A 21,835-nucleotide genomic window follows, 5' to 3' on the forward strand; every position below is an offset into this window, starting at 1 on the left:
GGACCTTGCTGTGCAGAGGGATCCTGGACCCCCCTCTCTGCAGCTGTCCCATGCTGGGCGCCGTGCCCAGAACAGCGTGTTCTGCTACGAGGTTTAACCACAGGATTGTGCTTCCTCTTGAACTTCTGCAGAGGTACTTCAGCAAGGCCATCCCCCGTGATGGGTTCCTGGGAAAGCTCCTGGGGCCCATAGCCAGCCAGGGACAGGTGAGCTCCCTGCCCCACTCAGCTCAGCCCCACAGGCACCACCCAAGGGCCCCGGCTGCCCCCGTGTCAGGGTGGGCACCCTGTGTTCTCCTCCTCCCAAGCCACTGCCATCAACCTCTTGCCAGCACTGCACTACCCCCACTGCCAGCAGGGAAGCTAATGGCAACTTTTTATTATTGCAAGAATGATAATTAAACAGGCTGGTGCCTCCTCCCACGCGAGTCTCTGTGGAGTGGTGTTCTTGGCACACACCATCAGCTGTGCCCACCCGCACCGTGAGTGGTACAAACCCCGGGCAGCAGCACAACAGGGCACCCAGGGGCTCCAGCAGTGAAGGGAGAGTTCAGTTTCCATTGTAGTTCTTTGGGAATGGAAATTCTGCAGCCTCAGAAGTCAGAAGCAGCTTTGGTGCCATCCCAAGGCTCTGCTCCATGGTATGGCACACGCTGTGCCACATCCCTGCAGCCAAGAGTGCTGGAGAAGGGGGTAGGATGAGACAGTCTTTAAGGTCCCTTCCAACACAAACTCTTTTAGGGTTCTGTGATCTACCAGGCCACGGCCTTGCATCCACTGTGAGCACATCCTGTCCTCTCCCTGCCACCACCCTGCTCTGCTCACTGGGAATTGCTTCCCACCCACCTGGTGACGAGAAACAGTGACATGATTTTACAGCAACACTGATGTACACAAGCCCTACACACTAAAGCCAAAGCCTGACTCTGTGAGGTTTATTGCAGGGTTTATTAGGCAGAGCTTCCTGCCAGCGATCAGTCATAGGAGAGGACAGCCTGGGCTTTAATTCCCTCTGACTGTGGACAGACATCTGCCCTGCGCTCACTCGGTGTCCGCGTCGCTCTCGGGGCCCAGCGTGTCCAGGGGCTGCACCCGCAGGGAGTCGTAGTTGGGCGGGGGCGTGCCGGGCTCGGGGGGCAGCGCCGGGGCCCCGGGCACGGCCCCCACGGGCTCGGGCTGGAAGCCCAGGTTGGTGTGAGCCTCCACCAGCTCCGACACCGTCGGGGGCGAGTCCGGGAACCGCGCCCGCGCCCGCCGCTGCTTCAGGCCTTTGCACCAGCTGATGACGTTGATGATGGTGATCCACAGCGAGTCGATGATGATCTCCCCAAACTCAATGAGGCACAGCACCGAGCCCCCCATCCAGAACCCGAACTGGCCTCCCAGGCTCGACAGCAGCCAAACGATCTGTGGGAGGAGAGCAGAGTGAGCCCCCCAGATGTGCCCCAGCCCGATCCATCACCCGCGTGCCAGTGCTGGTGTGGGTGATGCCCCTGAACCTGGGACCTGCCTGCTGGGGCCCCTCCCGTGCTGGTGTTGCCCTGCAGGGCTGGGACAGGGATGAGAGGTGGAGTGGGGGAAGGAATTGAGGGCTGTGAGCCACCAGGCAGAGGTGGCTTCATCCACTTCATTTCAGCAGGTGTGCCAAGAAGCAGCCTCGAGGGACAGAGTGTCCCCCAGGGCACTGAGCCCTGCCTGTCCCCGCTGGCTGGCTCCTGTGCCTGCCCTGCCAGAAGGGCTGGCATGGGCACTCACCGTGGTGGCAGCTGACTCTGAGATGGTGCGGTAGTTGTACTCCTGGAAGTAAATGTTCAGCTTGATGATCCCATTCCTGTAAAGAGCAAAACCCACCTCAGTGAGGAGCTGGCTGTCAATGCCCTGCACCTCTGCTCCAGCCTGGCCGTGGGACAGAGAGACACCAAGACATCAGTACAGCGTGACAAACGTTATGACATTGGAACTGTCCTTAAGGCTGATTTTACTTTGCTGCATGCTTGCGTTTGACTGGCCCAGTGTGCAGCTCTGGAGAGCAGAGGACATGCATGAAGTGCCTTTTGGATCTGCTTTTTGTGTGTCCCAGGTGAACATGCTGCAAACCTTGTCCTCCCTGAGCATTTGCACCCGCGCGCGCTGGCCCAGAGCCAGGGCTCGTGTCAGGCTGATGTTAACAGGCTCAGCAGAGAAGATAAAGTGGTTGTTCCTTTCACTCACCTGTCCAGAGTCACATTTGTTGACATATCCCTTTCATAAGACAGAATATGGAAAATCCAGTCCTAGGGAAACAAAATCTGTTCAGAAAGAGTAGAGACATCCTGTGCTCCTGAAGAGCACAAGCCCTGCAGGTGCTGTGCCACATGCCAGGCAGCCCTGGCGCCCTGTGCAGCTGGAGGGGGACACTGTGAGGTGAGCAGGGCAGCTCTGCCTCAGCAGGGCAGTGGGTGCTCCTTCCCTGTCCCATGTGGGCACAGCCTTGGGCTGACACTGGGACAGAACCCAGCAGGGAGGGGCCACTCTGGGGGTCCCTCCCTGCCTCATGCCCTGGTGCTGGGCTGGTCTGCGTGTGGAAAACATGGACTGCAGCAGAGGTGCTCTGACAACAGCCAGGGCCCATGTGCCTGGGAACAGGAGCCAGCAGTGTCTGCTACAAGCCAAGCAATGGGGGTTACCTCAGAGGCTTCTGATGGCCAGTCCGCCATGGAGATGGTCATTTTGTACTGGGTGTCACTGGAGTGGAGAGGGACAGCATTAGTAGGGAGATTTCCCCTCCTCTGAAGTCCCTGGAACTTCAGTTCTCACACAGCAAACCAGCCCTGCAGGGTTTGCTGCCCTTTTGGGACAGTCAGGGCTGATGGGAGTCAACAGGAAGGATCCCTCCACCTCCACAGCAACCAGATCAGGCTCAGGTACTCACTTGCATGTTTCTTTGCAGGAGTCAATGCAGATCTGACGCTGTTTTATGCTGGATCTCAGTGAGGAATAGCAATATGCTGTTTGGTGAAAACAAAATTAAAGTATTTCTTTAGATAAGGACTCAGTTACTGAGGTATATCAGTTCCATTTATCAAAATAAATATTAGGTATAACCATTCAGCACAGATTTCCCATCTTTCCTTTCCTTGAGAAACTTGAGCAAAACATTCAGGCACTTTGCTAATAAATTAAAAATAAACTGTCAGTTTCTGGAGGCAGTTCTTACAGAACCAGCTTGCCCAGGGCTGGTATTTTTGGCACAGCCCTGGCCTCTGCCAGCACAGAGCTGTGCTACCCCAGGCGGGCACTGGACCCTCCATTGCCCCTGCCAGGGGACCCAGAATTTTTGGTGCAGAGCCCTGGAGTGATACCCTGTGAGCGATTCTCTCTCTTTGGTGCCCAAGGGCTCCCCCAGCCCACAGCCAAGACCAAACGCGGCCCCTTCTCCCCAGCACGGGCCCAGGTGGCCTCGTCCCACGGGGAGCAGCTGTGCAGGACCTGCAAGGACAGCAGCAGAGCCCGGCCCCAGAAAGCCCCAGCAGCTCTTACCCCAGCCTGGGTTGTCCTCGTTGTTGCAGTAATTCACCCCTTCAGGCAAAGGGAACATGTAGTGCCCACACCCACAGATCTCCACCATGTGGGTTTGGAAGCAGGAGCGCAGGCAGGCCTGGGGAGGCAAGAGGGACGCTCAGCCCTGGGGAGCTGTGCACTGCTGGGATGGCAGCGGCCCCAGAGCCCCTCTGCCCCCAGGAGCTCCCTCTCCTGCACTGAACAGGTGATCTTGGCGCTGCCAGGGCCTGCCAGCCTTGCTGGGCATTGGAGTCCTTCAGGCCCCTCGTGAGACCTCGTGGGCAATGCAGGGAGCTCAGCACCTGCTCCCACTCACACAAGAAACTGCTCATTTCTCGGTTATTTCAGGGCTTCACAGAAGTAACATTCAAGCTTCCAAAAGGGAATACAAATGTTCTCTTCCACCACAGACAGGGCTGTGCTCTCCAGGCTTTACACAATACTGACAAAGGGCTGGTTTTACATTTTAAGGCCAGGAATTTCCAAATCCTTCAACATAAAGAGCAGACAAATGAATGATCTTTGTGTAGGTGCTGCTCTTCTGGGGAGGATTGTGGCTGCAGCTCCAGCTGCTGCACTGCCATTAGCTTGGTGAGGCGTGAAGTTCATCACCCAAGACTGGAGAGGGATTCTGCACGAGGCAGCACAAAGCAATAGCAAAGTCTGTGAGAAGATAATTAAATTTAACCGGTGTGGGCAGGACAGGCAGAGAATTTCCGTGTGATAGGAGGGGTCCACAGAGTGCAGAGCAGCCAGGCAGTGATGGAGAGCCTGGTTTAGCTGAGAGGGCTCTGAAGTGGCGTTACGTGGGCACAGAACTCCGTCAGCATTTGCACTTCCAGGGAATAATGCAATCCTCCTGAGTGTTTGCTTAAACCTTATACAAGCATCTTCAAAAGCTGGCTAAAGTGGTCCAGTTGTTATTATATTATATAAAGGTAGAAATACAAAACCACTGCCAGCCCAAAGTCCTCCTGATCTCCAGGTGCATCTGTGAATCACCCCAAATGGTTTGGGTGTTTCCCTTATTATCACACTGCACCCTCAAGAGCTGCTTCTCTCTCCAGCACAGCCTGTTAGAGGTTAATTTGTATTAACCTCTGCTTAATGTTGGCCCTCTAATTTTCTACAGATGCAAGGTTTACTGACACTCAACTTTCTCATCCAATTTTCAGAGTGATGAAGAAACAAAGGGCTGTCTCCCTTCCTGCACAAACCAGCTGCATTTTCAGGGTGAAAAATTACCTGATTCCCCCAAAGAGAAAAAAGTTAAAGATCACAGGAGTGTTCAGAGGGAGACTCTCTCCTTTGTACTCCTCTCCTTTCAGGGGTAAATATCACTTGTGTTCACGAAACACAGGTTCCTGAGAAGTGTCACTTTGACATTGTCCCAGCAGAAGTTTCCCAGAGCCTCAATGACTATTTCTACAGAACCATGTAGGGCTTAGGTCAGATATGAGGAAAAACTTTTCATGGAAAGGGTTGTAAAGCATTTGAACAGGCTGCCCAGGGCAGTGGTGAAGTCACCATCCCTGGAAGTGCTCAAAAATCATTTGATGTGGCACTTGAGGACATGGTTTATCAGTGCTGGTGCTGTGTTGATACTTGGATTTGATTATCTTGAAAGGTTTTATGGTTTTATGATTCCCCAGTACCTTACATGACAGGCAAAGATCTAACTGCTTTGATGGCTTTTCCTAAAGAGTGGTGTTTGATCCGGAGGGTGTTTCACCTGGATGGAGTAGGAGGTGTTGTACTGGCTGTAGAGGTTTCTGACGGGGACGTCGGAGCCGTTCACGGTGCAGTCGCTGTAGGGGTAACCCATCCGCTCCAGCTCGTCCTGCGGAGAAACCCAAACACCAGACTGTGCTCATCTCTTCTCCACAGGTCCCTGCGCCCATTCTCCAGAGCTCTGTAATTCTGTGCTCCCCAATGGCTTTGCTAGAGATGAGAGTCAGCGGTGGCAGAGCTGAGGAGGCTGCAGCCCCTTCCCTGGGTGGATCCAGGCAGGCCAGGCTGCTCAGAGGCTGCCAAAGCCCCTTCTGACGTGCTGCAGAAAGAGACAACCACGACCCGAGCCCAGAATCCCGGCCTCAATCAAGCACTTTGCCAGGACCGTTACATAAAACCCTCCATAAAGCGCTCCAGCCCCTGACAGGTGTGTACCTCGTCTCCTTTGGTTTGAGCCAGTTCAGCCAAGACTTAAAGCAAACTTGGTTTGGGTCCCATCAGATAACATTATTCTCAGACAATCTGCTCCCGAGGAATGCCACACATACCACCAGCACTCCAATGGAGGTTTCTGTCCCAGCCATGGCGTAGATGCCCTGATCCTTGAGAAAGGGGAAGCTCTTCTGTTGGTGCAGCATGAGCCTGGCCCCAGCAGCAGAGGACAGGTAGGGAATGTAGTCCTGCTGGCTGATGTCCAGAATCAGCTTCAGCCCTGGGACACCAGAAAAAACACTCACAACAGGAATTGTATTGGAAGGTGAGGCTTGGGGAAAGAAGGGAGTCTATTTTCTCCTCCCTGTTCCTTGGGAAGAGCCAGAGTCTGGCTGCCACAGCAGCCTGATCTGGGGAGGAACACTTGTGGTGGTGAATGCCCAGAACTGCAATAGCTGGCAACAGTCGCGTGTTGCCTCAGATATTTCAAACATCAGAGGATGCCCTTCTGCTACATGTCTGTAGTCACTTTTTTCTGTGTGGCACATTTTCCTTTTGGGGCTCATCCCCTTCTGGAAAGCCTCTGCTCCCTGTTGCAGTGCTCCAGTGACAGAGGAATCATAAGTCTGTCCTGAGGGACAGAAATGGGCACCAAGAGACAGAGCCCTCACGTCTGCCCCTCCAGCCCCCTCCTCCACCACAGAGCTCCCTTACCAAACTCAGCCCCGGGGTTGGAAGAATTCAGAGCCTCTTCATCCATGCCCCAGTTAAAGATGTAGCAGTTACCATGGTCTGGGTGGTAGATTTGGGTGAAATTCCTGGAGGAATCATACACAGAAAACTGTGACTCTCGGGAGGACTAAAGGGGTGTGACATAAAGCAGAAGGTGGGCCCAGCTCAGCAGCTGTGCTTCCCAACACTGGGAAGTGTTGCTAGAGCTGAGAATCAGCAGCAAGCTCATTATCAGCTGACCTATACCAATCTCATTAGCAGCTGATATATACCTTAAAAAGAGAAAGGAACCCGTGTGCTGTTTGTTGCGCAGGGACAGAAAGGAGCAGGGAGCTTGTGTGCACCTACTTGTAGTTGCAGGGTTCAGCCCCATAGAGACAGGCCAGGATCATGTCCTCTGCCTGGTAGCCCATCCTGATCCTCTCGTGCAGCGGGACCTTGGAGAGGATGGAGGTGGACTGCAGGATGTACCACTCGGTCACCGCCTGCGCCGCGCTGCTGAAGTTCCTGTACGTGCAGTTCTCAGAGCCCTGGTGGCTGCACTGGGGACACAGAGCAGGCAGCCTGAGCCTGGGGGACAGCAGGGCCGTGGGGGACCCCTCCCCATGTGCTCACCCGCATGCCAGCCCTGCCTGCAGCTCCAGGGACTGAGAGGTTCAGCCTGACGGGGCCACAGGCCGACTGTCACTGAGCCGGCTGTCACTGAGCTGGCTGTCACTGAGCTGGCTGTCACTCTGAGCTGGCTGTCACTCTGAGCTGGCTGTCACACTGAGCTGGCTGTCACTGAGCCGGCTGTCACTGAGCTGGCTGTCACTCTGAGCTGGCTGTCACTCTGAGCCGGCTGTCACTCTGAGCTGGCTGTCACACTGAGCTGGCTGTCACTCTGAGCTGGCTGTCACTCTGAGCTGGCTGTCACTCTGAGCTGGCTGTCATTACAGGGTCCTTCCCCAGGGACATTTCCCTGCTGGGCAGGTTATACATCATCCCCAGGGTGACCCCACCAGTTAACAGAAAATGTCAGTTTTGGACCAATTCTTTAAGGCTGTAGTTTCCCCAGCCTCCGAGGTCTGCCCAGGCAGGGTCCTTGGAGCCTCCATGGGAGCAGGGGTGAGGGGTTCCAGGATCACCTTGTGCCTCTGCACTGTGGACTGCAGCAGGAAAGGGATGGGGCAGCAGCCACAGCCTCTCCCTGGCATTTTGGGTGCCTGACCCCAGGAAAGGATGAAGGTGCCTGGGAGCCTGCAGGGACCACCCCTGCCTTGGCTCTGTCCTGGGCTCAGCCTGCAGCAGGGTCTGGGCACAGGCAGTCCCCAGACGTGGCACAGCCAGAGCAGAACCCCAGGGCAGAGGGCCATGGGCAGCTGGTGCAGAGGAGACACAGATCTCCCCGCTGCATCCTTGCCGAGGCACCCATCCCTCATCTCTGCCCGCTGCCACTGTGGGACCCCTCTCATCTCACCAGCTTCACTGCCAGCTTGTACTTTTTCTCTTCCAACGTGGTGTTGGCTGGGGCAGGTGCAGCAGTGGTTTGGTTCCCCTCAGTGGTTTCGTTGTCCATGGTTCCATTGGTCCCATAGAGCTGGTGGCCCTCAGCAGTGTCACTGCTCACATTGGCTCTGCTGTCCATGGCAGTTTCGTTGTCCACAGCAGTCTGGTTGGTCTCAAAGATGTCCAGGATGATGGGATTGTCTTTGTCGTGCTCGTCAATGAGCACCAGGGGGATCTGGTTCCAGAGCTCCAGGTCGAGTGGCAGGGACATGTTCTCAGTGCTGTTGCCTGGCGTGGGCTGCAGGATCCTCTCCAGGGCTGCCTCGATGAGCCTGTCCAGCTCCTTCAGCAGGGGCTTCACCTCCGAGTACCTGCGGGACAGGGAGTGGGACCAGCAGTGCCAGCGTGTGGGGACACGTGGCAGCTCACCTGCCACACCACTGGCTTGGACCCTCCTGGGCACCTCAGAGTGTGCCTCAATTTACTGCAGGACAAGGGGAGCTTCCACGCACAGCACGGCCAGCTCGGACCCTGGTGTCCCAGCAGCTGCAGCTGGGCAGAGCAGTGAGAGGATAAACAGGGAGTGCTGCAGGGCTGAACACACCCGTGCTGGGCCACGTTGGTTCTAGTTCAGTAATTCACTGCAGTTTACACAAAACATCTCTAGCAAGTGGAGGAAAAACTACCCCTAAGCAATTCTTGTGTTGGCTGGGAGCTACACAAGATAGTCTTGCCTTGGGTTACACTATTGCATGGATTTAAAACAATGATAAATTTAAAGCAACTCTAACGAAAATCAGTGACTCCTTTGAAATCACAATTCAGTTCTCTGTCTCTATGGCAGACAGGACTGTGGAACCAGCTCTCAGTGACTGGAGTACGAACAATGAGAAGAATGCTCACAGCAAGGAAGGGAAGGAAAGTGTGGGAAAAGATGGAAAGACTGATTCTAGCTGGGAAGGGTGAGCTGAATTTGGTTCTTTTATGAGCTGAGGAAAGTTTGCAGGGAGGTAAAAACCTTCATTAGATTGACTGATATGGTGCAGAAACTGTGTTAGGAAGAAACTCTTCCCCATGAGGGTGGGAGGCCCTGGCACAGGTGCCCAGAGAAGCTGTGGCTGCCCCTGGAGCCCTGGAAATGTCCCAGGCAGGTTGGACAGGGCTGGGATAGTGGAAGGTGTCCCTGCCCAGGGCAAGGGGTGAAATAAGATGAACTTGAAGGTCCCTTCCCAACCCAAACTGTTCTGGGATTCTGTGAAGCCCAGGAGAACTTGTGGGGAGATGAACCCTCCTCTGGCCCTGAGCCATTCATCTTCACATTGTTCTTTATTTGTTTTTAGGGACACCTGGAGACTCCATTGATGCTCCTAATGTGATGTCTCAGACAGGAACGGGCCCTCAGTACCTCACACTGGCAATGTTTCTGAGGGGTTAGGGCACACATGGGGAAATCCTGAGAAGAAAAGCTTACTTGAAGGGGTTGGCGTTGCAGATGGTGACTGCGGGGAACTTCATGGTCTTAAAGCCAATGGAGAGGGATGAGGTGACGTTGTAGGAGAGGTAGGTGTTGATGAGGATCCCCCACTGCCAGAACACCAGGGATGCAAAGAGCAGCGTTAGGAAGAACCAGATTAATTTCTTCTTTGGCCCCTCCTTGATGATGCGCTTGGGGCCGTGGGTGTTGGTGTTGTCGCAGTACCAGACCAGCAGCTCCTTGTAGGTGTAGCCAGGGCCCTTCTGCAGGCGGTGCAGTGCCCGCACCAGGTACTTCTTCAGGTTCATGCTGCTGCCTGCAAGCAGGAGAAGAGACATCAGAGCAGCTCTGAGAGGAGCAGGGCCTGTGCCACACCAGGTGCCCCAGGTTGGGCAGCCCAGCAGGAGTGGGGCAGCCACTGCAATGGCACGGCCGTGGTTTGTAATCCAGAAAACACTCAAATGTTCTGCAGGGTCATGCCATGGCAGCAGCATGGCACCCAGCCTCCTCTACAGGAGAGCTTTGGGACTGGCAGTTCCACGGGTGGTGAATGGTTTTGTCACATTTGGGTTCTTGCTGGCCCCACCAGAGCTGAGTGACCTGCGGGACGTGGCCGTGCCCGGTGATTCCCGAGCCTGGCAGGGCCCTGCAGTGTGGCAGTGCCTGCCCAGGTGCTGCTCGGGGAGTGGGAATGCTGTGTGCACTCTGATACAGCTGGAATGCTGTCCCAGCCTCAGCCAACGCTAGATGGACCAAGCAGTACACGCAGGAGCTGGCCTGGGTAGAGCTCGGGCTCACAGTGCTCAGGGATCAACCTCACATGGAGCCTGAGACAATTTTTCTTTAAAGTAAGAAGTATTAGAGCACATCCAGCTTTCAGAGGGACAGAAGAAGAGGAGCTGGAAGCAGCAGCACCTTTCCCAGGACCAGGAATGCTGTCCAGGGCTGCTGCCTGCTGGAGGAGGGAAACCAGATTGTTTTTTTCCACCAAATTCCTTTGTCTGTCAGATATTATCAGTATGCCCCCCCACTCCTCTGCTCTGGTGAGGGATGCTGCATACTTGGCATTCATGTTGTGAGTAAATAGAACATTTTGTGCTGCTATTTTAAGGTTAGAATCTGTGTTACTAAATCTTAACATCCCGAGGCAGGATTTCAAAAAGAACCTGAGGCAGCCACTCAGAACATTTGTCAGATTTAAGCTGCAGGAGAGCAGAGTTAAAGATTAATGCTGGGAATAGCCCCATCCTGGGAGGAAGAGTGGCGGAATAATGCAGCAATAGTTCACCAAGGAGCAGCACTCGGCAGGGCAGGAATGAGAGTGACACAGCATTACTTGCAGGTGAGCAAAGAAGGCAGCAAAGGTGTGCACGGGCCCTGGGGAGTGAAAGGAGGTGGGTTCTTCACACTTTTCAAAAATAAAGAAGGTGATACTGATTCCTTGATCTGCTGGCCAGATCTGCAAGTTCTCCTGAGTAGCACACGGAGAGTTTGATAACACTATAAACCCAACAGATTTTGAAGTCTCGCTGCATGACACAAAGAGAGGTGATGGTTTTCATTGCATGCCTATTACCTCTGATGTTAGATGTAGGTGATCCTCTGTGGGAGAGGACTTTGGGAAGAACAAACCCCAGCTGCTTCCTCTAAGATCCGAGGGCAGGCTGTACTCCTCTAGACAAAGGCTTTGTTCTCCAAGGAACTCGTGTCCTGGGACTGGGACCCCTGGACTCCCAACCTCACCGTCCCATCCTCCATGCCCTTGTGCCGCTGAGGTTCCCCTGCCCGTGGAGGGAGCACACCTTGCAGCAGAGCCTGGCTGGGGTTTGGGCAGATACCAGCAGAGGGGGGCCAGTGCCCTCAGCCTGTCCGAGCTGCCCAGGCTGTGAGGAGATGCGAGCCCCGGGGCGGTGCTGCCCCAGCCCTGCAGTGTGAGCCAGCCCTGCCTTACAGAGCCCAGAGCTGCTTTACATCTGGGAGCCCAGCGAGGCCGACGAGGAAATACCTTCTGCCTTTTAACAAATCCAGTAACAGATTTAGATCAGATTGCAGTTTCCAGCCCCTGCCTGGCTGCTGCTGCCATCTGCGTGCCCTCGGCTGTCCCTGCTGTCGCCAACCACTGGCTCCTGCCACAGGGGGACCCCACTTGTGTGCTGGTCTCTGTGGGTCACTCATCAACCTGCCAGTGCTGGGAGAAATGATTCCTTTTTATATGGAATAAAAGAAATGGCAAGAAGCAAAAGCTGCATTTGAATATGCCTGGATGACTTTCTTGCGATGTATATTCTCATTTTAACAGTTTTCTTCCTACCTTTATTTCCAGTGTTTCCAAACAGGCTCCTTCCTTGCTGACAGCTGGAAGCTGCCCCAGGTGAGCCCCAAGGCCCTGTTTTGGGGGCTCCTCCCTGGCACAGTGCTCAGAGCTCAGCCCAGAGCTGCTCAGGGCAGGGTTGGTGCCAGGTTTGGTGCCAGCCTGGGGTGGGTCCTGCTCTGTCCCATCAGTGGGCTGCACCTGAGCAGAGAGGTGATAAATGAGGGGTGTAAGGACCCACTCTCCATCCGTGCACTGACAACCATGTCTCCTTCCCACAGCCCCTCCGGAGGGAGGAAGAGGAGCAGTGATGGAGCAGGAGCTGAGCAGGGCTGGGGGCACAGAGGGGCCACCCCTCAACAGACACACATCCCTGAAGCCTTTGCAGGTGGCTCTGGGGAGCCAGCACTGCATTACATCCCTGCTCTGCTCCAGGCTGCCCTGGTCACAGACCCCAGGGCTGTGAGACCCTGTGTGTGCCCACAGGGTGCCATGGCCCCTCTCCTGGCAGCACCTGCATCCCTGTGATGACCAAAGCCATCCTAGGAGAAACCTGCTCCTGGTTCCAGTGGGGTTTCTCTGTGCTGTGGACGTGTCCTCCCTGTCTCCAGCAGCTGATCCAGCCCTGCCTCATCCCAGCATCACCCTGGGTGAAACTCCTCCACCTCACAGTGACATCAGACTCCCACATTACGAAATGATCCTGTTGACTCTGTTGAATCTCCTCTGGGGTTTTCCTAGGGCAATTGCCACTTGAAGGAAATAAAGTCATAAGCAAAACTTGCCCCACTCCTGGAAGCTCCAGAGTCAGATATGGGCAGCAAAACCACGCTGACACTACCAGCCTGATGACACTGTGATTGCTCAGCACTTTCTCTCCTGAGACACACCAGTCACTCCTCTATGATGACCAGCTGCTCATCTGCCATCTCCCCTGAACCCTGAGGGAAAAGCCTAGTTTTCCTAAATGAGACATCTCCCTAGTGGTACTTTTGCAAATTAGAGGAATTTCTTTTATTACCTCACAAGTTTACAGGTTGGCAGTTTGAAAAGTGGAGCAGCCACGTGCCAGTGAGCAATGAAAGCCTGTCTCAAGGTGGGGTCAGAGCTCCCAGCAGATGCTCTGTGCTGCCGGTGCAGGGCCAGTGGCCAGGGCACACCGTGCCAGCTCCACCGCCCACGGCTCCAGCCCACGCAGGCGCCTCCGGGGCTCCAGCCCCCGGGCAGGCGTGCAGCACTCAGGAGAATTTACAGTCTGGAGTCAGATAGCGCTGCCCTGACGCTGTGCCGCGTGCCAGGCACTCTGCTCCCGCCGCCCTGCCCAACCCTGAGCTCCCTCTGCTCTGCAGCCGGGCTGGGGCTGCTGGGGCTGCAGAAAGGAGGGCTCCAGGCAGAGCTCAGAGCCCTGCCAGGGCCTGAAGGGGCTCCAGGAGAGCTGCAGAGGGACTGGGGACAGGGCCTGGAGTGACAAGGGCAACAAGGGGTAATAGTTTCCCACTACCAGAGGGCAGGGATGGATGGGATATTGGAAAGAAATCCTTCCCTGGGAGGGTGGAGAGGCCCTGGCACAGGGTGCCAAGGGCTTGGAGCAGCCTGAGGTAGTGGAAGGTGCCCCTGCCCAGGGCAGGGGGTGAAATGAGGTGGACTTGGAGGTCCCTTCCAACTCAACCCAGTCATGATCCTGTGGCTCCCATGATGTCCCTGTCTCTCGGGACAATCACAAGCCGTGCTCCTCATGTGCCAGGAAGGTCACATTGTGAGTTCTCTTGGCTGCTTGGGCAAGGAATCCTGGACAGTAAGAGGAGCACACCCCCAAGACGAGCAGAGCGACTGCATCCCCTGGGATGCTGCGGGCACACTCTGCCTCACTGGGAGCACCATCCTGCGGGAGATGGCACATTTCCAACGCCAAACCAAACACTGAACTACTCCACGAAGATGCAGTTTGCTCCCATTCTCTTTTATCAGAAAGATTAAAGGAAACCCCTGGGTAAATAAAGGCTAAATGCGAATTACTGCCCCTTGCCGCACGCCGGGTACACCCCAAACCCCTGCCCAGCACGAAAACCTGCCCCGCTGCTGCCAAACCAGGCAGAGACCGGGTGACCTCAGGAGTGTAGCAAAGACACAGAAACAAAACACAGAAACACAGAAATTCTAGGTTGGAAGAGACCTTTAAGATCATCGAGTCCAACCCATGTTCTAATACCTCAACTAGATCATGGCACCAAGTGCCACATCCAGTCTTTTTTTAAACTCTTCGAGGGATGGTGACTCCACGACCTCCCTGGGTAGATGATTCCACGGCCAGTCCCGTCGAGCCGGTCCCTTCGGCCCGAGACGCTGCCCGGGGATGCCCGCGGGCGCTGAGAGATGCCAGGGCATCCCTGGGCAGCGTCTCGGCCGAAGGGACCGGCAGCGCCCACCCGCACAGCCCGGCCCGGCCCCCGGTGCCCCGTACCTGCCGCCCGTGCGGCTCCGGCCGCGCTCCCGCCGACACCGGCACCGGCCCCGGCCCCGCCGCCCGGCCCGCCCCGGCCCGCCCCGGCCGCACGGCTGGGCCCGCCCTCCCGTGCCGAGAGCGCTCCCCGGCCGGGCCCGGTTCCTTGGAGCACCGCTTTGGTCTCCTCCCAGCACATCCCGAGGAATGGCGCCTGATTCTGCTGCTCCTGCTCCCGCCGCGTCAAACGCAGCCCGGGACCGGTGGCACGAACCTCACAGAATCACAGAATTACTTGGTTAGGAAGAGACCTTAGGAACAGAATCCTGTCGTGGCTTGGGTTGGAAGGGGCCTTAAAGCCCACCCAGTGCCACCCCTGCCATGGCAGGGACACCTCCCACTGTCCCAGGCTGCTCCAAGCCCTGTCCAGCCTGGCCTTGGGCACTGCCAGGGATCCAGGGGCAGCCACAGGGGCTCTGGGCACCTGTGCCAGGCTTCCCACCCTCCCAGGGAAGGATTTCTTTCCAATATCCCATCTAACCGTGCCCTCTGGCAGTGGGAAGCCATTCCCCCTTGTCCCCTTTGTCACCTCACCACTTTACCTTCCCTGGTGCCAGCTGTCCCTGGTGCCAGGCTTTTGACATGGGTAAATAAATGCAGGTGAGGTGCATTAGTGTTTTGAAACAGTTTTATAAGCTGTTTTAGAAAGATCCTATAATCTTTTTTCTATTTAAAATAATAATAAAACCTTATAACCTTGGCAGAAGCTGCCTAGGACAGTAATGGGATCCCCAGCCCTGAAGGGATTTAAAAGCCATGTGGATGTGGCACTTGGGGACGAGGGTTAATGGTGGCCTTGGCAGTGCTGGGGAAATGGTTGGACTTGATGATCTTGGAGGGCTTTTCCAACCTGAATGATTCTTTGGTTCTATGTTAATTTATTTTTTTCTGTAAAAAGCCTGCCTTCGCAGCTGTTTGCTCCCCTGCCTGCTGCTGGGCACACTCCTGGCAGGAGTCGGAACACCTCGAGCCTGTCAAGTGTGGACTAGACAAGATATTGATTTTCAAACAGAAGGGGCAGAGCTCAGAGCCACCAATGGACTGATCTGGACCTTGACTATCTCTTTCCGGGAGAAATGAGCGATGTTTCTATAAAATGACAGAATGAAATAAACATGGCAGCAGCTTTTCTGTTTGTTTCAGGGCTGGGAGGCAGCAGCTCAGAGGGGCCAGGGTCCTCCCAGCCCAGCTGTCCTCGGTGATTTTCACGGTGATTAGTATGTGCTCTGTGATTTCATGACTTAATCTCAATATTATGTGTCTTGCACGCTGACTCCTGTTGATCCCATAATTAATCCCTCGGGGGGCTGGAGAGACCTCCCCCCCTTTTCTGTACTCTCCTAGCCCAGAGCCAGCCCGGTGTGTGCACGGGCTGGGATCCCTCAGCCCAGCACTGCTGTACAAACACATTTGGGGGTAAAATCCCGAGCATCTCCAGCAAAGTGGGAGACGTCAGCTCCTCACAACAGAACAGTGAACCTGTGCAAACCTCCTTGGAACCATAAATCACTGCTGAGGGCACAGCATTGTACAGGGGAGTGATTGCCTCTTGCTAGGAGAGGTAATGGCAGATTCTTGTTCAATCAGGACTTGGTCAGACTTTCCCAAATGTCCCCGTGTTCTGTTATTTGGGAACAAAAGGGATTTTTATTTTTAACTGGCACAAGTATAGCTCATGCCATTATGTCAGGAGTGGAATGTGGGATTGTGTTTGAGAAGTATCTCCAAGGGAAGCTGGAATGAACAGGTTGGATGGATCAGGACCTGCCGGGTTCCTCTGTCCTGTCACAGTAATTGCCCTGCTGTGGCCACTGCTCTCCCAGAGAACAAAGCCAGTTACCAGCTCTGGCAGCTCCAGCACTGGAAATAGAGCAGCTGGCGTTTGTTCCAGGGTTTGGAACATCAGCTGCGCAGCCAGCAAGGCCAAATGACCTTGAGCTGCTTGACTTTCCATCATCTCTCAATTGTTTATGAGGAAGTTTATTTCATAAGCAAAAACCTCCTGCTGAAAATACAGCTGAAACGCCACAGGAAGCTCCCCTGCATCCCAGGCATTGTTTCCCCAGTGGTGTGTGGTGCTGGCATGATGCACTGCTGACAGCAGCTAAATACAGCTGGGACACCAGATCCACGGGGAAAATCAGCCCTGAAAGGGACTCCATCTGCCCGATCCACCACCTTTCAAAACAATCAGCTGCTCCTAAATTTGTCTGATGGAAGGAAAACGTTTTGATGGTGGCTGTGGCTGGTACAAGGGCAGCTGGAATTTTGCTGGATGCTGTTAGGTCTGGATGTACAGATGAAGAAGAGCAGAGGTGATTGTTCCTATCGGTCCCCATCAGTCCCTGTCACTGTCACCCGCCCAGTGCTGGTGCAGGCATTGTGTCCCCACACAGGGAGGCTGCTCCTGCCCCTGCCCCTGCCCCTGTCCCTGCCCCTGCCCCTGTCCCTGCTCCTGCCCCTGCCCCTGTTCCTGTCCCTGTCCCTGTCCCTGTCCCTGTCCCTGTCCCTGTCCCTTCCCCTGTCCCTGTCCCTGCTCCTGCCCCTGTCCCTGTCCCTGTCCCTGCCCCTGTCCCTGTCCCTGTCCCTGTCCCTGTCCCTGTCCCTTCCCCTGCCCCTGTCCCTGCCCCTGTCCCTGCCCCTGCCCCTGCCCCTGTCCCTGTCCCTGCTCCTGCCCCTGTCCCTGTCCCTGTCCCTGTCCCTGTCCCTGTCCCTGCCCCTGTCCCTGTCCCTGTCCCTGCTCCTGCCCCTGTCCCTGTCCCTGTCCCTTCCCCTGTCCCTGTCCCTGTCCCTGCCCCTGCCCCTGTCCCTGTCCCTGTCCCTGTCCCTGTCCCTTCCCCTGCCCCTGCCCCTGCCCCTGCCCCTGTCCCTGTCCCTGCCCCTGTCCCTGTCCCTGTCCCTGTCCCTGTCCCTTCCCCTGTCCCTGTCCCTGTCCCTTCCCCTGTCCCTGTCCCTGTCCCTGTCCCTTCCTCTGTCCCTTCCCCTGTCCCTGCCCCTGTCCCTGCCCCTGTCCCTGCCCCTGTCCCTGTCCCTTCCCCTGCCCCTGCCCCTGTCCCTGCCCCTGTCCCTGTCCCTTCCCCTGTCCCTTCCCCTGTCCCTGTCCCTGTCCCTGTCCCTTCCCCTGTCCCTGTCCCTGCCCCTGTCCCTGCCCCTGCCCCTGCCCCTGTCCCTGTCCCTGCTCCTGCCCCTGTCCCTGTCCCTGTCCCTGTCCCTGCCCCTGTCCCTGTCCCTGTCCCTGTCCCTGTCCCTTCCCCTGCCCCTGCCCCTGCCCCTGCCCCTGTCCCTTCCCCTGTCCCTGTCCCTGTCCCTTCCCCTGTCCCTGTCCCTGTCCCTGTCCCTTCCTCTGTCCCTTCCCCTGTCCCTGCCCCTGTCCCTGCCCCTGTCCCTGTCCCTTCCCCTGTCCCTTCCCCTGTCCCTGCCCCTGTCCCTGTCCCTTCCCCTGTCCCTTCCCCTGTCCCTGTCCCTGTCCCTTCCTCTGTCCCTTCCCCTGCCCCTGTCCCTGTCCCTTCCCCTGTCCCTGCCCCTGTCCCTGTCCCTGTCCCTGTCCCTTCCCCTGTCCCTGTCCCTGTCCCTGTCCCTTCCTCTGTCCCTTCCCCTGCCCCTGTCCCTGTCCCTTCCCCTGTCCCTGCCCCTGCCCCTGCCCCTGCCCCTGTCCCTTCCCCTGTCCCTGTCCCTGTCCCTGTCCCTGTCCCTTCCCCTGTCCCTGTCCCTGCCCCTGCCCCTGCTGAGGGAGCCGTGCATCCAGCCCAGGCTCACCCAGCACGGTAATTGCCAGGTTTATCTCTCGTGTGCACTTCCAGAGACAGACGCTGTCACTAAATGAAACAGAGTCGTTTCGTTGTGACCAGTAAAAGCCCGTGAAGTGACAATGAGCATCTCACAACCACCATGTGCTGGAGCCCTGTGTCAAACCTGTTAACTGGCTTGTGTTTGCGTTACAAAGATCAGGCAGTAAAACCCAGACTGGTTTTGTTTTACAAGGCGCAGCAGAGGGAGGGAAGGGGCCCCGTGGCTCCTGCTGGCCTGGCACAGCTCGGTGGGCTGGTGGCACAGCTCAGGGGCCGGTGGCACAGCTCAGGGGCCGGTGGCACAGCTCGGTGGGCTGGTGGCACAGCTCGGTGGGCCGGTGGCACAGCTCAGGGGCCGGTGGCACAGCTCAGGGGCCGGTGGCACAGCTCAGGGGCTGGTGGCACAGCTCGGTGGGCCGGTGGCACAGCTCGGTGGGCCGGTGGCACAGCTCAGGGGCCGGTGGCACAGCTCGGTGGGCCGGTGGCACAGCTCAGGGGCTGGTGGCACAGCTCAGGGGCTGGTGGCACAGCTCAGGGGCCGGTGGCACAGCTCGGTGGGCCAGTGGCACAGCTCAGGGGCTGGTGGCACAGCTCAGGGGCTGGTGGCACAGCTCAGGGGCTGGTGGCACAGCTCAGGGGCCGGTGGCACAGCTCAGGGGCTGGTGGCACAGCTCAGGGGCCGGTGGCACAGCTCGGTGGGCCGGTGGCACAGCTCAGGGGCCGGTGGCACAGCTCGGTGGGCCGGTGGCACAGCTCAGGGGCTGGTGGCACAGCTCGGTGGGCCGGTGGCACAGCTCAGGGGCTGGTGGCACAGCTCAGTGGGCCGGTGGCACAGCTCAGGGGCTGGTGGCACAGCTCGGTGGGCCGGTGGCACAGCTCAGTGGGCCGGTGGCACAGCTCAGGGGCCGGTGGCACAGCAAGGGCTGCTCGGTGCCAGGCTCGGGCACTGGGCTGTGGCACCACCGTGTGTGGCCCTGCCAGCCCAGCTGTGGCCACAGGGACAGAGGGAGGGGGCAAACCCCTCTGGGGCCCTGCTTGCTCAGCCTCAGCACGGTGACCTGGGCACCGAGTCCTGGTTCCCCTGCGGATGACACGGGGCAGGTTCAGCACAGCCCGGTGATCATTTGTCACTGGTGGGGTTTCCCCTGACCAGCTCTGTAACTAATGGTGACAGAGCATTAATTGCACTCATCTGCCTTTTCCGCTGTACAAGTTTACTGGAAAAAATATCCCTCCTGCTGTGACTCCAGCATCCTGGGATGTGGCAGCTCAGGTCCTCTGGATGCCTCCAGGCCGCCCTGGTACAGGCGGGAGTGCCAGTGTGGCTCCAGCAGGATGCAGCAATGTAAAGGTGCCCTGGGCTGGTGCTTTATGGTCCCCTCCCATGTCCTGGGGCAAATGTGAACTATTTTGTGACTGATGACATTTTATAACAAGACCAGAGCTGATTTATAGCAAGCCCAGGAGTGATTAGCCCTGTGTACCCAGGGGAACAGCTTGTACCGTTCAGGATTCATTATGTAAACTTGGGTGAGAAGGTCTTAAAACCAGAGGGATGGCACTGGTTGTGACAACAGGGTGATTCACCCCGGCTGGAGCCGGCTGCCACCTCCACTGTGTTCTGGGTGATCACATCCCGCCAGGACTGCGCTGTGCTCTGCGGCAGGTGAATAAATACAGGGAACACATGGTTTTAATCCCTGGAAACACATTTGGACAAAGCACATGAGTGGAAGAGAGAGATGTGACCCCGCATCCCACACCTGGTGCTGGATGGGGCCTGGCTGGCTCAGTTCCTCGGGGCTTTGCAGGTTGGGTTGGGTTTTTGTCACTCTCCCCACAGTGTCCCCTCCTGTAGTTTGTATCTCACAGCTTTGGGAACACTGCCAATGGCAAGGCTGCTGGGGTCACAGTGCCACCACGGTCCTGGGGGCCTGGCAGGGCTGGCAGGCACATACCCAGCAGTGAGGGAGGCCCGGGTCCTGACAGGGTACAGCTCCCACCCAGGGGAACTGAGGTAGGTGTGTACGACTGGGAGGGACAAGGCAGTGCAAGAGTGTTACAGGAAAGTGCTGAGGCTTGGCTGAAGATTCCAGAGGACAGAGGCAGGAACACTGTGTCCACAGCCCTGGGGCCAGGTGTGTTTCCCTGTTTACACCCCCGGCTGTGTTACAACCAGGCCAGGGAGCAGGCATGGCTGCAGGTCAGCATCGGGCCCACGCTGCCCGCAGGGGCCGCAGGGACAAGGACAGGGAGGGCTGGAGAGCCCCTGCCCTCCACCACCACTGCCCCAGGGCCTCCACTGCCCCTTGCTGCACACCGGGCACACCCCAAATCCCTGCCCAGCCGGGTGCCCCGGGTCCCCACTGCCCTGGAGAGGGGTGCCCAGCCATGTGGGACGGGTGCAGGCCGTGCCCACGCTGCCCAGGCCGGAGTGGCACAGCAGGCTCAGTCTGGCGGCTGGGATGGCAGTGCCCAAGCTCGGCCAGGGTTCCTGCTCGCCCTCCTGCCTTGGGCACCGCTCTCTTCTCAGTCTGGTTCCAGGGTGAGCCGTGCCCAGTGCCATGAGTGCCAGGGGGTGTGGGCAGCTGACAAGGGCTTTGCATGTCCCAGCCCGTCCTGCTCTGGGGAGATGCCACCATGGGGATTAGTGTGGGCCCTGTGGTGGCATGTCCCTGCTGCAGCCTGGGCCACACTGCCATGGGGATTAGTGTGGGCCCTGTGGTGGCATGTCCCTGACTCACCTGGAACTGCTGTGGTGCCACCACGGCTGCCCTGCCATGGCCTGGCCTTGGCTGGGGATGCTCCAGCTGCTGGAAAATGCTTCCAAAGTACTGAGAACAGGCTGGTGGGGATGGCTCAGGCCATCTGTCCGGTATGTGGAACTGCTCCAGGGCTGGCTCACCCTGCCCTGGAGGCAAAGGGGTAAAATGTTTGGCCTGCCCAGAGCTGGGCTTGAGCACAAGAGGCTCAGAGCCTGGATGGATTTTCCATTTCCATAGGCATGTGCTGGAGATGCCTTTCCCCAGCCCAGGCCCATTTACATTAATGAGGCATTTAACTCCCAAACCTGTTTGTGGACCACTGGATGTCACCCAGATGTCACCTCTCTGGAAGGGACCTGGGCAGTTTTTAACCCTGTGGGTGCTGCCTGGCTACATCTGCTGGGAGCAGCTTTGGGCAGCTGCTCCTTCCTTCCACTCTGAGGGAGGCTGGGGTCACCCCTCCAGGCTGACAGCCCCACACGGGCAGGTTCCTGCCATCCAGAAAATCTCCGTGCAGCTGGATTTTCCTCCTCCTCAGCCACTTTCCCCCACAGCCCCTCCATCCTCTGGCTTTCTCCCCGCTGGCAGTGGCTGTGGAGGAGCAGAGCGAGGTTCTCCTGCTGTGCCTCCTCTCCTCCAGGGCCGGTCCCGGGTGCCAGCAGCCTTTCCCTTGAGTCACCAGCACCTGCTGCCCCAGGTTTGTTTCAACACCTCTCCCCAGCCCGTCCCTGGCCAAGGCAGTGCCTGCCATGCTGCCTGCACCTTGGCTGTGTTTTTGGGTACTGCAGCTGCTCCCCGCAGCCCTGCGGTGCCACAGAGCTGCAGCTGTGGGTCTGTGGGTCTGGGAACATTGCCATCCCTGCCCAGAGTGCCCACTGTGGCTGCAGCTGAACCCCAGGGACGGGAGGCAGGCAGAGGCTGTTGTGAGTGAGGGGTGCCTGCTCTGGAGCCCCGAGCGGGGCTGGCTGGGCTCCCAGTGCCTGCCGTGGGTCTCATGGGGCACTGTCCCCATGGCAGGACACCAGGCTTCCCAGCTGAGCCCAGAGCCAGCGCAGTGCAGCAGGGGATGGTGCTG

The 21,835-nt window shown here is 57.4% G+C and overlaps 1 protein-coding gene across 2 annotated transcripts; it reads right to left on the bottom strand.

Annotated features, from left to right (window-relative positions):
* Positions 1 to 928: 928 nt before the first annotated feature.
* On the bottom strand, positions 929 to 14,210 carry SCNN1B (sodium channel epithelial 1 subunit beta). Of its 2 annotated transcripts, none has more exons than XM_066560877.1 (13): positions 14,169 to 14,210; positions 9,394 to 9,712; positions 7,894 to 8,293; positions 6,783 to 6,976; positions 6,417 to 6,520; positions 5,819 to 5,982; positions 5,272 to 5,379; positions 3,519 to 3,636; positions 2,911 to 2,986; positions 2,666 to 2,723; positions 2,211 to 2,272; positions 1,755 to 1,830; positions 929 to 1,406 (listed from the first exon to the last, which is right to left on the bottom strand). In XM_066560877.1, the coding sequence occupies exons 2-13, from the start codon at positions 9,702 to 9,704 to the stop codon at positions 1,041 to 1,043; spliced, it is 2,037 nt and encodes a 678-aa protein (XP_066416974.1). In that variant the 5' UTR covers positions 9,705 to 9,712; positions 14,169 to 14,210; the 3' UTR covers positions 929 to 1,040. The 2 variants fall into 2 exon arrangements, with proteins under 2 accessions (XP_066416974.1, XP_066416973.1); XM_066560876.1 differs by lacking the exon at positions 14,169 to 14,210 and adding an exon at positions 11,708 to 11,792.
* Positions 14,211 to 21,835: the final 7,625 nt, after the last annotated feature.

Source organism: Molothrus aeneus, chromosome 16 (genome assembly GCF_037042795.1).
Source record: "Molothrus aeneus isolate 106 chromosome 16, BPBGC_Maene_1.0, whole genome shotgun sequence".
Classification (NCBI taxonomy): domain Eukaryota; kingdom Metazoa; phylum Chordata; class Aves; order Passeriformes; family Icteridae; genus Molothrus; species Molothrus aeneus.